Source organism: Electrona antarctica (assembly GCF_951216825.1).
Source record: "Electrona antarctica genome assembly, chromosome: 4".
Taxonomy (NCBI): Eukaryota; Metazoa; Chordata; class Actinopteri; order Myctophiformes; family Myctophidae; genus Electrona; species Electrona antarctica.
In genome coordinates, this window is record NC_136809.1 from 28402610 (window position 1) to 28419290 (window position 16681).

General features: G+C 40.5%; 3 protein-coding genes across 5 annotated transcripts in view; 2 read left to right on the top strand and 1 right to left on the bottom strand.

Moving 5' to 3' along the window:
* Nucleotides 1–664: 664 nt before the first annotated feature.
* pla2g12a (phospholipase A2, group XIIA) lies at nucleotides 665–4374 on the top strand. The gene is made up of 4 exons (XM_079498619.1): nucleotides 665–1086; nucleotides 1406–1482; nucleotides 2596–2761; nucleotides 3896–4374. Exons 1-4 carry the CDS (start codon nucleotides 882–884, stop codon nucleotides 4012–4014), a joined length of 567 nt encoding a protein of 188 aa, XP_079354745.1. The 5' UTR covers nucleotides 665–881; the 3' UTR covers nucleotides 4015–4374.
* A 2227-nt stretch (nucleotides 4375–6601) lies between these two features.
* LOC306921476 (caspase-6-like) lies at nucleotides 6602–13209 on the top strand. 3 transcript variants are annotated; one of them, XM_079498616.1, is made up of 8 exons: nucleotides 6602–6686; nucleotides 8193–8237; nucleotides 9387–9417; nucleotides 9566–9718; nucleotides 10176–10252; nucleotides 11060–11235; nucleotides 11396–11537; nucleotides 11772–13209. In XM_079498616.1, exons 1-8 carry the CDS (start codon nucleotides 6656–6658, stop codon nucleotides 12014–12016), a joined length of 900 nt encoding a protein of 299 aa, XP_079354742.1. In that variant the 5' UTR covers nucleotides 6602–6655; the 3' UTR covers nucleotides 12017–13209. The 3 variants fall into 3 exon arrangements, with proteins under 3 accessions (XP_079354742.1, XP_079354743.1, XP_079354741.1); XM_079498617.1 differs by lacking the exon at nucleotides 6602–6686 and adding an exon at nucleotides 7729–7980 and having other exon boundaries at nucleotides 9569–9718; XM_079498615.1 differs by lacking the exon at nucleotides 6602–6686 and adding an exon at nucleotides 7735–7980.
* Nucleotides 13210–15140: 1931 nt separating this feature from the next.
* LOC306921409 (calcium uniporter regulatory subunit MCUb, mitochondrial-like) overlaps nucleotides 15141–16681 on the bottom strand; it is a 31506-nt gene continuing 29965 nt past the window's right edge. Inside the window, exons 7-8 of the mRNA XM_079498531.1 lie at nucleotides 16457–16573; nucleotides 15141–15718 (exon numbers count right to left, since the gene is read on the bottom strand). Of these exons, the coding sequence (XP_079354657.1) occupies nucleotides 15641–15718; nucleotides 16457–16573 (195 nt within the window). The 3' untranslated portion in view covers nucleotides 15141–15640. The remainder of the gene's footprint in view (nucleotides 15719–16456; nucleotides 16574–16681) is intronic.

The window sequence follows — 16681 nt, forward strand, 5'->3', positions numbered from 1 at the left end:
AGGAGACCTGTGTTCCAAATCTGAGCAGGTGTTATTTGGACATCTCTCCCCTGACTGAGGGGATTCCCATTCCCTATCGACATAAGTGGTAGATGTGCACACACATACACAGTTAACCTGACTCCTCCATATGGGGGCGGTATTGAGTTCACAAGTGTGAAGCAAGCTTCTTCAATCAGGTTATAATAGTACTTAATACTTGATTGATTGATTGAAATATTTATTAACAGTTTGCAGAATTACAGTACATTTCAAGCACAAACTCAATACAAAGACTTAACTGAGTGGACGACCCAATTAAGCATTACACTTGTTTAAGAGGGTCCACCTTGTTCAATTCATCAAAACATAGAGACGTCGACGTACAAATAGATACACGATATCCAAGACTATTATAAAATAATTACTAAATGTAATAGGGAGGGGGGGATCAAACGTATATTACAGTAATGAAACCACCGTACCACGTCCCAAAAGGTCGCGTCACCACAGTCAACATGCCTTCCAGTTTCCACATGCGAAGCAGGTTCCTGTGTGATCCATGGGTGTGATCCGGTGTAGAGACCGATTTCCGTATCCATTACTTTGTATGCAATTTCCATATCCGCTCAACCTGCAAAGCCACTACAAATAACGTGACGACACTAGCACTAAAACAGGAAAACAAGTCCAACGTTAAGCTGTTGACAGCTCAGAGTCAGACAGACACAGTGTTCATTCTCTGAAGGAAATACACATTTGAATAAGCAGTGAAATGACCGGGCGAGGCGACGACTGAAATGACAAGTCGGCGTTTGAAGGAATACATTAATTTCAGCTTTTGAACTTTGCTCGCATGTGACGATCGAGGCTGCGGTCAAGAGCTTTTCGTCAAGTGGACTATGCATCAGCACAGCAGCCTCTCTGCTCTGCTATTCTTGTTGTACTTCTATGGTTGTTCGTGCAAACAAGAGCCAGAAACTCCAGACTGGCGAAAGACTTTGAAAACCATTCGTAACGGAATACACGATATTGACAAATATCTTAATGTTGCACTTGACTTGTTTGGTGGAAGCGATGGGTTATGTCAATTCACTTGTGGTGATGGTAAGTGCATGCGTGTGTTCTCTCTTTCTCGCATTATTTAGTTTAAATATGGGAAATGTATGTTTCCAGTCCAATAAAACTAATACAGTGAGACGTTTCATTTGTTCCCTAAAAATAATGACTAGGAATAGGTAGTTATAATACCTGATTTGATTTAGCCTAAAATGAAGCCTATTCCTTTTCAGTGACTGGCTGAGTAATCAATTTATTCAAATATCCAGCATTTTCTCATACTAACTGTTGGTTATCATATTCATATCAGAGAAAGATAAGTGAGGAGCACATAACACATGTCTTTATCTTTGCTCTGTGCTCACAGGTTATATTCCAGTGCCACGTCCTGGCTACAAGCCTCCATCACCAAATGGATGTGGATCCCCGCTCTTTGGGGTTAAGGTTATTATTTTATTTTCATTTTATAACAATTTAGGCATTTAGCAGACGCTCTTAATCCAGAGCGAGTTACATTAAGCAATAACAAAAGCATGGCATACATCACATATATAAAAAGTAGTTATCATGAATCATGCGTAAACTAAGAACGTAACAGTAGAGTATTATCTATGTAAACTATACATACTATATATTTTATATAATTCATTCCAAGCCATTATTGTTCAATAACATGACACTAAATCCAAAAAGCACTTATATTTGTGCTGGGGCTGGTATAGGTACAACTGATGTGACACCTGATATTCTAGCGGCTCTAGCCCCTGAATGTCTGTGATGTTACAGAATATATTTCATATATTCCACCAATCACAGCCATAGATCACTTCTATAGGTGCACGGTTAGCGGCAGCATAGCCTCGGTACCCAGGCTTTTATTTCCGTTCACTACGGCTCAAAAAATGAAAGCCTGGGGGAACGCGACACATTTCCTGGTCTAGGAGTGGGAGTGAACTATACAGTGCAGAGGGGCATCGCTGGAAACATGGTGACATCAGTTTTCTCCGCTGTTTTCTACCAGGGAGAGGAGGGTAGGACGGGGGCAGCACACTGACTGGGCCAGGCTAGCGGCGGCATTAATCTGCTCCACGCTGCATGTCCACTCACCCAATAAATAATTCCTAAGACTTGGAGTCAGATATTGTCCTCTAGTTTCATATCCATGTTAAAGTTCTGGCAGAAAAAGTGTGTTTAGTCAAATATCTCCACTTTTCCACGAGGTTCACACAGACGACATTCACTCCGGGCTGAGGGGCTGACAGCTGAATGACGGCTGGACTTAATTTATCAAAACTTTCTCTGATTATCACAAACGTGTCATCACCAATTGACCAGGGAAACACAAAGGTTGTGTGATGAATTACCCTGCACCTACAGTATCGCTACACACCTGCCAATTGTGTGCCCCAAACATTTTGTGTTTACCTGGTCAATTGTTGATGATGTTTGTGATGATCAGAAGAAGTTTTGATAAATAAACCAGATATTCTATCTACAGGACAAAAGACAATAAAATACTTTTACACAACACACAGTGATATGTCTGTCTCTCTACAGTTTGACATAGGCATCCCATCCATGACCAAATGTTGTAACCAGCACGACCGTTGTTATGACACTTGTGGGCATCAGAAAAGCGACTGTGACGAGGAGTTCCAGGGCTGCTTGGAGACCATCTGTAGAAATCTCCAAAAGACTCTGGGATTGGCCCATAGTGTCCAAGGTAAGCAGTTGAAGATATAGTACACACTACACAAATGAGAGAGCCATGTTTTTTTATTGTTTGTGCCATGATTACACAATACAGTACACTACACAGACCTGGAAAACTAGACAAGACACTATTACAGTACACACATTTCTTTAAGAGATTTTCTTACCGTGGTACAGTACATTATTGTGTTGAGATTGGCATTCTGATTCTGCCTACTTGCCTATAGAGACAAAAGGTGAAGAGTTCACATTGGCTGTTCCCAGAAACAGTAGTGTTTCAATCAGCTGCCACGCCCTGTCAAAGTTTCTTTCAATTCAACTTTATTAGCAGACTCAGGTCCATAGGGATACATACACAGGGTTAACATACAAGAGATACAACAGTCAATAAAAATCATAAAAGAATGTAAAACAAATGCATAACTTACATATCTTAACCCACAGGCAGAACATACAGGCATTTTAGCCAGTGTACCCTTAATCTTGATGTATAACGTGAACAGCTCACTGAGGGGCTTGAAAGCGCTACAATGATACTGTTTGTTGACACATCCAGCCTTTTCATAAACTTAAACATTAGATTTCTTAGAAGTGCTTTAAAAGTCCTCACTCCAGCAGTGACAAACATCTGGCTAGCACTGCCCCCTCTGGGTTGTTTAAGGAGTATTCTCATGGCATCATTATATGCAACTTGCAACCTGTGCATGTTTTATAACATGACCACGGGTCTTTATTACATTCCTATTGACCATGTTAGTACAATTAAGATTTATTTAGGGCAGCAGTAAATAGAGTTAAACAACAAAACATGTAAAGAAAATCAAGGCAAAAAGAGAAAGTGTAATAACAGTGTAGTCCAGTGACTGCCAGTGTGTGGAAAGAGAAGGCCAACTGAAGTGTACTGTACTTTTGCAAGACCGTAACCCCTTATTAATTGTTACATCAAATCCTACACCTACAGTATCACAACAAACAGGGGATGTTATCTCAGTTTATTGTAGTTATTTATTAGCATTAATAACATTTATCCTGTGTGAATGGGTGAATGTAATGCACAATCTATGTAAAGCGCCTTGGATAAAGGCGCTATATAAATGCACCATTTACCATTTATCCTGGTTGTGTTCTCCATCTGTCTCTGTAGCATGTGAATCAACGGTGACCTTGCTGTTTGATGCCGTAATGCACCTAGGGTGCAAGCCCTACCTGGACAGCCAACGAGAGTCCTGTATGTGTCTGTACGAAGAGAAGATAGATTTATGATGAACTCTACAGACAAGAAATGTGTGACATGCGGTGGTGGACACTGGACAGTAACAAAGTACATTTACGTGCGTACTTTACTCAAGCACAGTTTATTTGTTTTAATATCTGTACTTAAAGGGGCATTCAGTGATTTGAAAAACCCCCCGGTCCGCCCCGGTAACAAGATGTGCACATGCATGGCTGAGGGAAGTAGGGGTGCTGGGGGGGCTGGAGCACCCCCTCCCCCCAGGCACAGCCCCCCCTCAGACGGGAGGGGGAAAATAATAATAATTTTAATTAAAACAGATTTCTGTTACTAGGCTTAATAAATATGCTGTATCACAGTATCAGCACCTTATCCTGGTTAATTGCCTGTGTCAGTTTTCTCATGCGTGTGAGGAGGGAAAGTAAAAGCCACTTTTCTACGTGAAATTGCGCGAAAATGCGCGTGCACGAGGCGCGTGCACGCACCCCGTACTAAACGTTCAGCACCTGCTAGTGTAAACATCTTCCCGCGGCCCTGTGCACATGCACACGCTCTACAGTGGGGGGGGACGTGCAACAGGCCAACAGCATGTGCACCAAGGCCCGCCCCCACTCGATCATGATTGGAGGAAGGCCCCTCTCATTCTGATTGGATGAAGGCCGGGCCCTCTAGCCAAAAACGGAACCTACGTTTTTTTTACCCCAGGGGTTAACTGGGGACAGGTAGGAACTCCTTATATGGTCATATAAGCCTATAGCAGGAAGGATTATAAAATAATAATAAAAATATTTCAATTAAGTGCAATCACTGAATATACCTTGAGTGTTTATATGTTTGGATACTTGTGACTTTAAAACACAGGTCAGTAGTGGAATTGAGTAATTTGTATGGCACAGTATACGGGCAAAGAATAACATAATAATAATAATAAATCACGCACGCACAAACTAAACTTCTGTCAAACTCAGTTGATGTTCTCTCAGGGAGGTTTGGCTGCCAACTTGAATGGAGAGTTGTGCTCTAATTGTGGCTTTCTGCCATTTCTTAACTGATCACTTTGTTCATTATAGTTATTGATATGAAGAAAAAAACAATGTCAGCTTTAGGTGGTAGAGTTGGGTATTTGGACTGGAGACACTATTTAATGGTAGTGTGTGTGTGTGTGTGTGTGTGTGTGTGTGTGTGTGTGTGTGTGTGTGTGTGTGTGTGTGTGTGTGTGTGTGTGTGTGTGTGTGCGTGTGCGTGTGCGTGTGTGATATATAATTAATACATGTATTCAAATTGTTTTGTTCCTGAATAGCCTCCTTTCAATAATATGTTATGTCATGCAGGATGTCCAAGATGACTTTTGTCCTAGAGTCATAAATGAATATGGGTGGTGATATTGAAAGTGAAACATTGGAATAGTCTTTTTTTCCCATATAGTGTGTGAATTGAATTATAGTTACATTAAACTATAGTACTCATTTGATTTGGAACCCGTGCAAACCTGCCATTATCATAAGTGCACCTTTGCTTTGAGCTATATTTTTCTACCTTTCTACCTAAAAGTGAGTTATTTCTTGCCATTGGTTGTTTCTACAATGTGGCAAATACGGAAGTACTTCGTAGAAGGCGTGATTGACTGGAATGAGTACCAATTGCGCTCTGCCCTTGAAATGCTCAACGGTTGAGCAGGGGCGGCAGGTTCCTATAACGGCAGTGGGTGCCCCCCGCCCCGCCCCCCAGCCACCCCGCCTCCCTGCCACACCCCCCCCCCCCCCCGCGCCGGCCGCAGCGGGGGAAAAACCTTTTTTTTGGTACTTTATTTACAGTTTGCTAATAAATACAGTGGTGCGCGCTTTCAGTTCACAACAATTAACGAACACATTAAATTGTTTCAGCATCTTGTTTCAACATTTCAGCATGATCAACAGTAAATAATTAAATTGTTTCAGCCATAAGCGGCGGGTGGATTTTACCTTTAGCTAGGTGGGACGACGCAGATTTATTTATTTATTTCCCCCAGATGGTCTAACAATCTCATGATTTGACCAATGTATTACCAATCTCGTACACCATTGCTCACGAAAGCAAGATCCTTGACCAAATTACAGCCACTGCATCTTACCTTTTAATTAAAGTAAAAGTAGTCTGAGGAAAGGGAACAGTTCTGTTCCCCGGACATTGTTTTGGGATATTTTTGCTGAGATGGCTCTGTTTGTCAAGTCTCAAGTCAGTGTGGAGATTGGCCGGTGGTGTTGCTGCCCTCCCCTCCCCTCCCGACTCATGGCTCTTTACAGACGGGCCGACGGTACACAGACAGCAGCCTCTCCGCTGTTAGTGTTGTGTTGCTGCAGGAGACGGAGTGTGAATGAACCGTGCGGTCACTGGAACAAAGCCACCGTATTAGCATTTGAATACCTGTTCTGTGAACACCGTAAAGGTGTGTGCCTACGTGACAAAATGACCAGGGGGAGGGGATCTTCAGCCTTAATCTCAGTGGGTGCTATTTGCCTTATTCTTTTTTCAGTGGGTGCCCAAGCCCTCAGGCACTCCCAAAGTTGACGCCGTTGGCTCAACCAATGACAGTATGGAGGTGGGACAATGCGTGCATGGTCACTGGGGCTTGTTTGACAAAGCAAATCCATTGTTTAGTAGTAGTTCTAACTGGAGGTAACATATTGTACCATCATGTCTAGTCCTGGAAATAAATCCGGTGAAGGTACGTTTTACACAACACATTGTAGTTGTATTTGTATTACGCTTTTTCTTCATGCCATACTAAATTAACCTTGAGTGTTTGTATGTTTGGATACTTGTGACTTTAAAACACAGGTATTGTACTATTATTGATATTTGTTTTGAAAAATGTCTGGAAAACCTTTTAATTTTGAGGACATTAAAAAGAAAAAACCTTTGATTAGTTAAATATTTTTACAAGCATGTTCTTTTGAATACATAAAAGCAAGTTCTCCAGTACTTTAACACAAGTAAAATTTTGACTGAGCAACTTGCACTTGTAGTGGAGTAATATTTGACCAGGAGGAGTATGTATCTATACTTTGACTCAAGTAGTGGAATTGAGTAATTTGTATGGCACAGTATACGGGCAAAGAATAACATAATAATAATAAATCACACACGCACACACAAACTAAACTTCTGTCAAACTCAGTTGATGTTCTCTCAGGGAGGTTTGGCTGCTAACTTGAATGGAGAGTTGTGCTCTAATTATTGTATTATATCAATATGGCTTTCTTCCATTTCTTAACTGATCACTTTGTTCATTATAGTTATTGAAATGAAGAAAAAAACAATGTCAGCTTTAGGTGGTAGAGTTGGGTATTTGGACTGGAGATACTATTTAATGTGTGTGTGTGTGTGTGTGTGTGTGTGTGTGTGTGTGTGTGTGTGTGTGTGTGTGTGTGTGTGTGTGTGTGTGTGTGTGTGTGTGTGTGTGTGTGTGTGTCATATAATTCATACATGTATTCAAATTGTTTTGTTCCTGAATAGCCTCCTTTCAATAATATTTTATGTCATGCAGGATGTCCAAGGTGACTTCTGTCCTAGAGTCATAAATTAATATGGGTGGTGATATTGAAAGTGAAACATTGGTCTTTTTTCCCATATAGTGTGTGAATTGAATTATAGTTACATTAAACTATAGTACTCATTTGATTTGGAACCCGTGCAACCCTGCCATTATCATAAGTGCACCTTTGCTTTGAGCTATATTTTTCTACCTTTCTACCTAAAAGTGAGTTCTTTCTTGCCATTGGTTGTTTCTACAATGTGGCAAATACGGAAGTACTTCGTAGAAGGCGTGATTGACTGGAATGAGTACCAATTGCGCTCTGCCCTTGAAATGCTCAACCAATGACAGTATGGAGGTGGGACAATGCGTGCATGGTCACTGGGGCTTGTTTGACAAAGCAAATCCATTGTTTAGTAGTAGTTCTAACGGGAGGTAACATATTGTACCATCATGTCTAGTCCTGGAAATAAATCCGGTGAAGGTACGTTGTATTTGTATTACGTCTTTTCTTCATGCCATACTAATCTAATGTTGTCCGTCGGAGACTCGGAGTCTCCCCAAGCACATCGAAAGGAACATTAGATTCCCCGTTGACAGTTTTGCGCACAACTGTCTTTATATAGTACCTTAAACACATTTGATTCACCTTTGTTAGGGTCATTGCTCTAATTGCTCTGTTTTCCACTTTGACAGAGAGTGTTGCTACAGACAACAAAACGTACATGCCAGCATTGCCAGGTAAGTGCTTCAGATCACTTGTGTCAGGCTATATCATACGTGTTTGGAAGTTTGTTAAGGGCAAAGCTATTGAGTGTGTTATGTGTTTCCCAACTTTCCCCACTCCCCAGTAAATCATCACTATAGCAAAACCGAAAGACTTGTGGTGTGGTGTGATACTCATGTGAATTTGTGACACTATTTTACTGCCCATCAGTATGGGTAGTAGGTGGACCTACACACAACACCCAGGTGATAGGCTACATGGCATCAATAAGGAACACAGTTGTCATGGCAGGCTATTGTTCTGTCCCTAATGACGTCGTGTCATGCTATCCCAGCTCTTCTTTCTTTTTTTACAAATAGAAAACCTTGCTTAGATCCTTCTGTACTTGGCCTTAACACAACAGGTTTAGCAATGTATAGGACTACAGGGTGTGGCAGGCAGGCATGGTGTCACATTGTATTAATCATTTACTGTGATGGCCACTGAAGGCTCCTGCGAACTGTATGATTTGATTTTGTTGAGCAATGACTGATCCCAGTACAGTGCTAGCTCAAGGAAGGCCTGAGCTAATAAATAATGAATTGCATTTTTATTGCATTTTTATAGCGCTTTTCCAAGTGCTCAAAGCGCTTTACAATGGTTCGTTCATTCATACATTGGGAGGTGAAGTGGCGAACAGTCGACGCCAGCGTCCTCACTTCCCACATTCACACACCAATGGTGGCAAGCTCACACCGACCAACTCATTGGAGGCAATGTGGGGTTCAGTGTCTTGCCCAAGGACACTTCGACATGTGGACAGGAGGAGCCGGGATTCGAACCGCCGACCCAGGGATCATTGGACGACCTGCTCTACCTCCTGAGCCACAGCCGCACATAATTTGAGATGTACAAATTCTGCAGGGTGAAAAAGTAAAACAAATAAAAGTATAAATATAAAAAGGAAGAGAGAATGACAAGTGTTCAACGGTTTGAGGTAAAATAGAGTTGTCTCCATATGAGGCAATTTGTGTCACTCTGGTACAACTAAATACATTTTTAAAGTTGTTATCAGACTATGCAAGACACAAGACAAGAGATCGGCTTAAGAGATCAGTTTTTAGTATGGTTTAATGAATTGCACATTGCTTAATGCTTATTCATTCATTTGCTTTATTTTATAGACCTAGATGAGCCAGATGCTTTCTTCAGAAGGTAAGCATTTACGTACAGAAAGTCAAGAGTCATATCCAGTCCATTCAAGTCTGATGACATTTAAATGAAGCAGTGTGGTTGTCTTAAATTCTACTGCCTACCTTCATCACTAATCTTGTTTGTATCTTCTCATGTCTTCTCTATGAAGAAGCACTTTCTCCATGGATCCTGCAGAGGAGTACAAGATGGACCACAAGAGACGAGGTCTAGCACTCATCTTTAACCAGGAAAGCTTCTATTGGCAGCTGATGTTGAACAATCGCAGTGGAACCAACGCGGACAGATATAACCTAGAGAAGAGGTGCTCTACCCTACTAAATCAAACGGCTAACTTTTTTATATTTCAGATCAGAAAATGATCACAGTCATGGTGAGGGCTTACATTTCACATTGACATTGTCTAATAAATATTCCTGCCCCTTTATATAGTAATTAAAATGCAGACATATTTGCTGCTGTCATGTTGTTGTGTTAAGATTATTCATTTCATATAATTTGTATGCTTTATTTTAGATAGGTCAGCGTAGAGGAAATGCATCTAGGAATCGAACCAGAGACTCACTGTCAGGCATTAAAGCCCATGTGATATACACCCTGACTATCGGGGTGCCTCATTTGCTGCCGTCTTCATAGAAATAGAAGCATTATGCCATGTTACTTGTATAGCTATACAGGGTAAAGTCTCTCCTTAGCTTCTGCTTAGTTGATACTTGTCTTGGAATATTCCTCATGTTTGATCATGTTTTCTTCTGCTGTAGATTTAAGGCATTGGGTTTTGATGTGCAGGCCTATGATGACCTGAAAAAGGCAGACATCATGACCAAGATCACTGAAGGTACATGGACACAAACACACAATGGCATTATACTCTGCTTTGTTTGAACTGGAGGCAGACCCTTGCACTTTTTACTGTGTTGCATGCATGCAATCTGGTCACCTTTAGGTGAAATTCTCTATAAATCATCTGTTATCTGTGCAGACCCGATGAGAATGTATAGAGGGGTGCCTGCTCAAAGAGAAAGTGAGGCATACCATCTCAAAGCAAAATACTGATGCATGCCTAATCAAAGTGAAAGAGTGTCTACTGTCTATTCAAAGCGAGAGAGGGGTCTGGGATATGTCATTATGACCAATATTGCCCTCTACTGGATATAAAGCGCAGAAGTTTGAAGTAATATCACATCCTACCCGGTTTGCATTTTTTCCACATTCTGAATTCCCATAGACCTTTTATATTGCGTCAAATAAGAACTGTTCCAAAAATAAACAAATGATCATGGCGGAAACAAATGATCATGGCGGTTGACTCTGCATTATGAAGAATCAACTTACGGCAGAAAAATGCTAATGTTACTGAAGCCGAATTAGTAATTTTTTGGCCAGAAACGGACTGATTATCGTAAACGATACAGAGCATTAGCACCACCTCTCTAACAATATGCAGAGACAGTTTGTTTATTTTTGGACCACAATGCTTATGTGAGACGATTTTAAGATGACCCAATGTTGTTCTCCATAGAGAAAATACTTACACACACCAGGGGGATGAGCGAGTGATGTCAGGTCTTTGGTACGCTATAGTCTGTTTTCTAGAGTAGGTTGCAAGTGTAGAATTTAACAAAACTGTTTGATGTTTTGCCAGCTGCGGAGGACAACCATACCGATGCAGACTGCTTTGTGTGTGTCTTCCTGAGCCACGGTGAGGAAGACCACGTGTATGCGCATGACGACAAGGTCTACATCCGGGATGTCTATGCTCTCTTCAAAGGAGACAAGTGCAGAAGCCTCGTAGGGAAGCCAAAGATCTTTATCTTACAGGTATAGTCAGAATTTGTGTATTGAGTCATTGCAGGCAGAGTGACTTACAGTACATGCATACATACATACTGTAGCTTCATTAATCATTACAGTCACTTAGCGGCTCAACTGATGAAGCTTGACATGACTTTGTCTGGTTGGTTGTCATGTCCATTGCCAGGCGTGCCGTGGAGACAAGCATGATGACCCAGTGACCCCGATGGATGTAGTAGACAGTGCCAACCAGGTAGTGGTGGATGCTGGGGTCTTCTACACACTTCCTGCTGGGGCAGACTTCATCATGTGTTACTCTGTGGCTGAAGGTGAGACACACACACATTCGAAGAGTATTGTCCCACCAGAAAAGTGTGTGCTAGGACCCCCCCCAACCCTGGCAGGCACTTGGTTGAGGCATTACATTTTGTTTGACTTGGTTCCACAGATAAATATTGTTAACAGTTTTAGAACCACTTTGCTAGGCAGTGAGGCATTCCTGAATCCACAGGCTTTAGTCTTTGTACATTTTGTTGAGTAATCCATATTGTCCGTTTGTTCAGGATACTATTCCCACCGGGAGACCATCAATGGCTCTTGGTACGTCCAGGATCTGTCTGAAGCCTTGCAGAAGTTTGGAGATTCCCTTGAGTTCACAGAGATTCTTACTCTGGTCAACAGGAAAGTTTCTATGAGGAGTGTTATGAATTGTAATGACCGGAACGCAATTGGAAAGAAACAAGTTCCCTGCTTTAACTCCATGCTCACCAAAAAACTCTACCTCCGACCAAAAAAGGTGATGGTTTGATCCCTTTTTAGTTTTGTAATCAACTCTGTGTCACTTATTATTCAGGGTCACACACACATCATCCATGTATGCTTCAAATCATTTGGTAATTTAACTGGATGTCATGCCATTTTTAATTGCCATTTCCAGTTATGTCTGCGTGGACAAATACAGCAGGACACAATGCACTATGCATGCACAGTGATAGGTCTTTTCAAACGTGCAGTTTGTTAATATTGGCCTCATTCATAGAGACTCTGAAGCAAACTGGTCCGACTGCAAATGTGCAGGAATGGATCTGGTACTAGAGAAAGGTTGCCTTCATTTCAAGTGTCTAGTCTTGAAGATTTGTAGGCCAAATCGATATAAAAAGAGGATCACCCACATCAACAAGTTTTGTCTGAGAAATTGGCCCTGATTCTTTTTTCTTTCTTTTTTCCATCAAAAAGGGAATTCATGTTTGTTTTAATTTGTTGAAATGTAGCTGTTTGTGATTAAACATTAAACTATGCGTATTTGCACCCAACTAAACAATCATGGGAAAATACCTCAGGGATTGAAATGACAGCCTAGATACACTACCAGCTGTTTCTCTGGACCTATGAATGACTCAGGAATATCAGTCAATACTGTATGAACATACAATATACTATACAGTTTATGTATGTACCTCTATCCTAGCGATTGCTTCATTTGATATGGCAAATATCAAATTAAACATGTGATGATCTTATTGTTAGTTTGTACTCTACTGTTTCTACTTTTTTCTAAAGCGTAGCTACTACGTTTTATAGTATGAACATGTACACAATTTTAATCTTGTATGACACATACAGTTTTCCATCCTATGTCTGAAGCAACTCAGGATTCCTTTCCATATTTACCAGTCATCAAGTGTCAAGTGATTTTCAGACCTTAGCAACGACACCATAAACTCTGAAGACGATGCTGTATGTTTATTCCATGAATTGTGAGTTGTAAACCAGTATGTCTGTTGTTGAGGTGCAGTGATGTAAGATAAGGGACCTACATGTCAACTGTGGGTGAAAATAATTTGTGTGTGTAAACTGTTCATTTAATTTTTAGCAATGATTTTTCTGAATACCGGTACTACTTTTTGGAAAACCCCCATTATCTTACATTAAGGATTTTAATCATTTCCTGATTACAATAAAGCATCATGCAATTTCCAAAACTGCAGCTATTTAATGATTTATAGCCTGGATACAAATTCACGTTACTTTTTATGATACAGACTACTGCTATTCTATAAGAATTGTACCCTAAAATGTTCCAATGTCTAACAGGATGTTTTCACTTGTCATAGTTAAGGAGGGGTGGGGGTCTGTAGATTGGTGTGGGGATGGGGGGGTAAGTGGAAGAAAGATGTTTTTATATATTGTATTTAAAAATTGTATACAAAAGACCAAAAAGATTGTAAACAAAATACTGGGTGACATGGATTAGTCACAGGCACCAGTATGAAAATAAAGAAATTATATGGGACTGTTTTTTGCTGTGTGTGTGTGTGTGTGTACGTGTACGTACGCATGCGAGAGAGATAAATAGTTAGCCTACAGTTCTCACTAACAAGGAGTGTGTTGCTCTCAGAAGGAGGATGGTTAAAGGAAATCATGGCAGTAAGGAAGGTCACACAGCCCTTTTTGGAGCAAATGGTGGGCCCTGTGACAAAGAAAATATAAATTGCCTATTATAAAGTGACTATTGAACAATATCTCTTCATGTGCTGGAGCCTAGTATTAACCCTACAGTAGTCGGTACTCCTACACACTACTCGATGAGTAAAATAATGATGCTTGGACCTCGATGGAATTCCTCAACAATTTAGCAGTAATAAAGAAATAAAGAATATCAGCAATAGCAAGAGAAGTATTAAAGTACATAATCATTAAAGTTGCTATGTGCATGGTTTCTATTTCAAAATATCCACAATGCACTTAAGTATGTGTATAAATATCTACTTACATGTATGTGTATGTAAGGTACTTACATATACTGTACTGTGTGCACAGGGGAGGTACATTGCAGTATACAGCATTCCGCTTCTGACTTACATCACCAGAGCTGTCCTACAAACATTTACAGCTATACTTACATAGCTATACATAGGATATAATTAGAATTGTATGGGGTTTTTTGCAGGCAGTTCAGTTTAGCAGGTGATTATCCATTGATCATTGCGACTATGTCGCAGATTACTATGAAAACCTGCAAAACCTGTCAGTCCGTCCGTCCGTCACGCCACCATATATGGCCGTCAGTCCGTCACGCCTCGTGACACTCCATATATCGCCGTCTCCATATATGAAGATCATGACACTGACCTCATCAAACCCTGGATATCCATACATACATGGACAAGACTGGATCATCACCTAGATCTTCATACCAGCCAGAAACTCTACCTCTGACCTCAAAACCTTAGATCTCCATATATGGAGCTGACCTGTTCTGACATTCTATATGTTGATCTCTCCCCACCCGTCTGGACTGATACCTGTCCATTCAAACTCTAGATGGGCCCACCCCAAAGTTATATGGCCCATGGCCCTATTTATTATTTGTTTAGTTAAGGTGGAGTTCAGTCAACACTAGTGCTTGCTTTGGTCACAGGGGCGTGCCATGAGGAACTGATCACCCTGAAGGATTGGTGGCACCTTCATCTCCATGACAACGCTGAGCTGGCAGGCCTGTAGCTCGTTTAGGCCCCATTTGCACTATCCAGTCAAATCTGATTCTAATCAAATTTATTTCTCAAATCTGATCTTTTGGCCCGACCATTCACAGAATTTCACACTGCATTTGCAAGTGACCAGATCCGATCTGTCACAGATCTGTGTGTTCAGACTGGCAGCCAGCCAAATCTAGCCTGAATCAGATTTGTTGAGTCACATACGTCACATGGTATCCGGAGCATCTGGAAAAGGAATGATCAGTGTCTGCCAGCTCATATATTTCTATAATACTTATTATATTGGGTTTGTGAGGATTCACACCTTTATTTACATATAAATACATACATATAAATAAAACATGTTTTCCTATCTATAAAAATTATCTGAGTTATCTGAGTGAACTACGTATAATAATATCAGATGGAAACAAGACACATGAACAAGCTCAAGAAATTTGTAATATTTATGTTTTATATATTATTCAATAGTCTTTAAAAGAACATGGTTGACTTCATTATCAAGATTGTAAACATAACACTGGATGATAATAATGGTCATAAAAAGGCACCAGTATCAAAATAAAGTGGAAGAAATGCAATGAGACTGTTTTTTGTTATGGTCTTTTTATGAATGTCTATGTGTATGCTTGGATGTTTTTTTCAATTCATGAATGTGTATTTTGGGGGACTGAGGTCTTCATTCTCTTTAACTTTATATATTGCCAACATTCTGTGCATTTCAGTCAAACACTGAAGACAGTGTAGAGCTGAGATAGTTGAACCATCTGTTGATGTACTACTGTGTCAAGGATGAATGAGTTAATTTAATGTGCATGGTACATAAAAGCATGTACATGTTTATGTATGCTCGCGTCGTGTGTGTGTGTGCGTGCGTGCGTGCAATCGTGCATGTGTGTCTTCATGGCTTGTTGGCTATATATACTATATATTCATGGCTTGGGTTGAATCTGCTCTACGGGCATCTGTAGTTCAGTTGGATTCCTGAGACGTCTCAGATCCTCCTCCACCTGACATAATGAGAAAAACTGATATTACTGCTGCAATGTTATATAGATAACATGACAATCATGGTTATTTGGCAATATATTGGGTTTACGACATCATGATTTAATTGGTACTACCACGAATACCAAACGAGTCGCCCATTTACCAACTCGCCCCGGGCATAACCTCAGTAAAACTATGCCTAAACCTAACCCTATTCCTAAACTTAACCCCAGTAAAACTATGCCTAAACCTAACCCTAATCCTAAACTTAACCCCAGTAAAACTATGCCTAACCCTAAATGTATTTCTAACCTTATTCTCAGTAAAAAAACAAAATAAGAACCGCCGCACTGAGCGTTCAATGTGAGGGTGGCGGGAAAAGCAAGGGCGAGATGGATTATGGGCGACGGTACCTAATACCACTACCACTCCCTTTCTACTACTACTTTTACTGTTACTTTCCAACTATCCTTCACTTCAATACCTGATATTTGACAGTCCTTCATCTCCCTTGCACTATATCATCTCTTTGGTTTCATAAGTTCCTCATGTATACCGTCTACCTCTCATCTTCCATACTGCAGTCTACCGCAAGGGGCAAGAAATCCCTGAAATGGAGTTGCTATCCATTTTTCTTCAAACTGTTTAAAACAGCTTTGTAGAGTTAAGTTCATATTTTCATATTTTCTCACACAGGTATTTGTGTGAATGAACTGAAATAAGTGGACAGGTTAAAGACAAATCAGGAGCTAACAAACCAGGTATAGATCTTCCTTCAGCTCATTGTACTTCTCCACGTTGAAATTCTGCCTCTTGGATCCCTTGTAGAAGTAATGCAGGAACTGCCTGTCCCTAGCCTCTGGGTAAACATAATCCTGCAGACAGGAAAGTTGTGATTGTTAACAGTCTCTGAAGAATTGAGGCTAACAGTGTTATTACTCATAAACCATTTTATTCTGCTTGTGAAGTCCCACCATTTATAT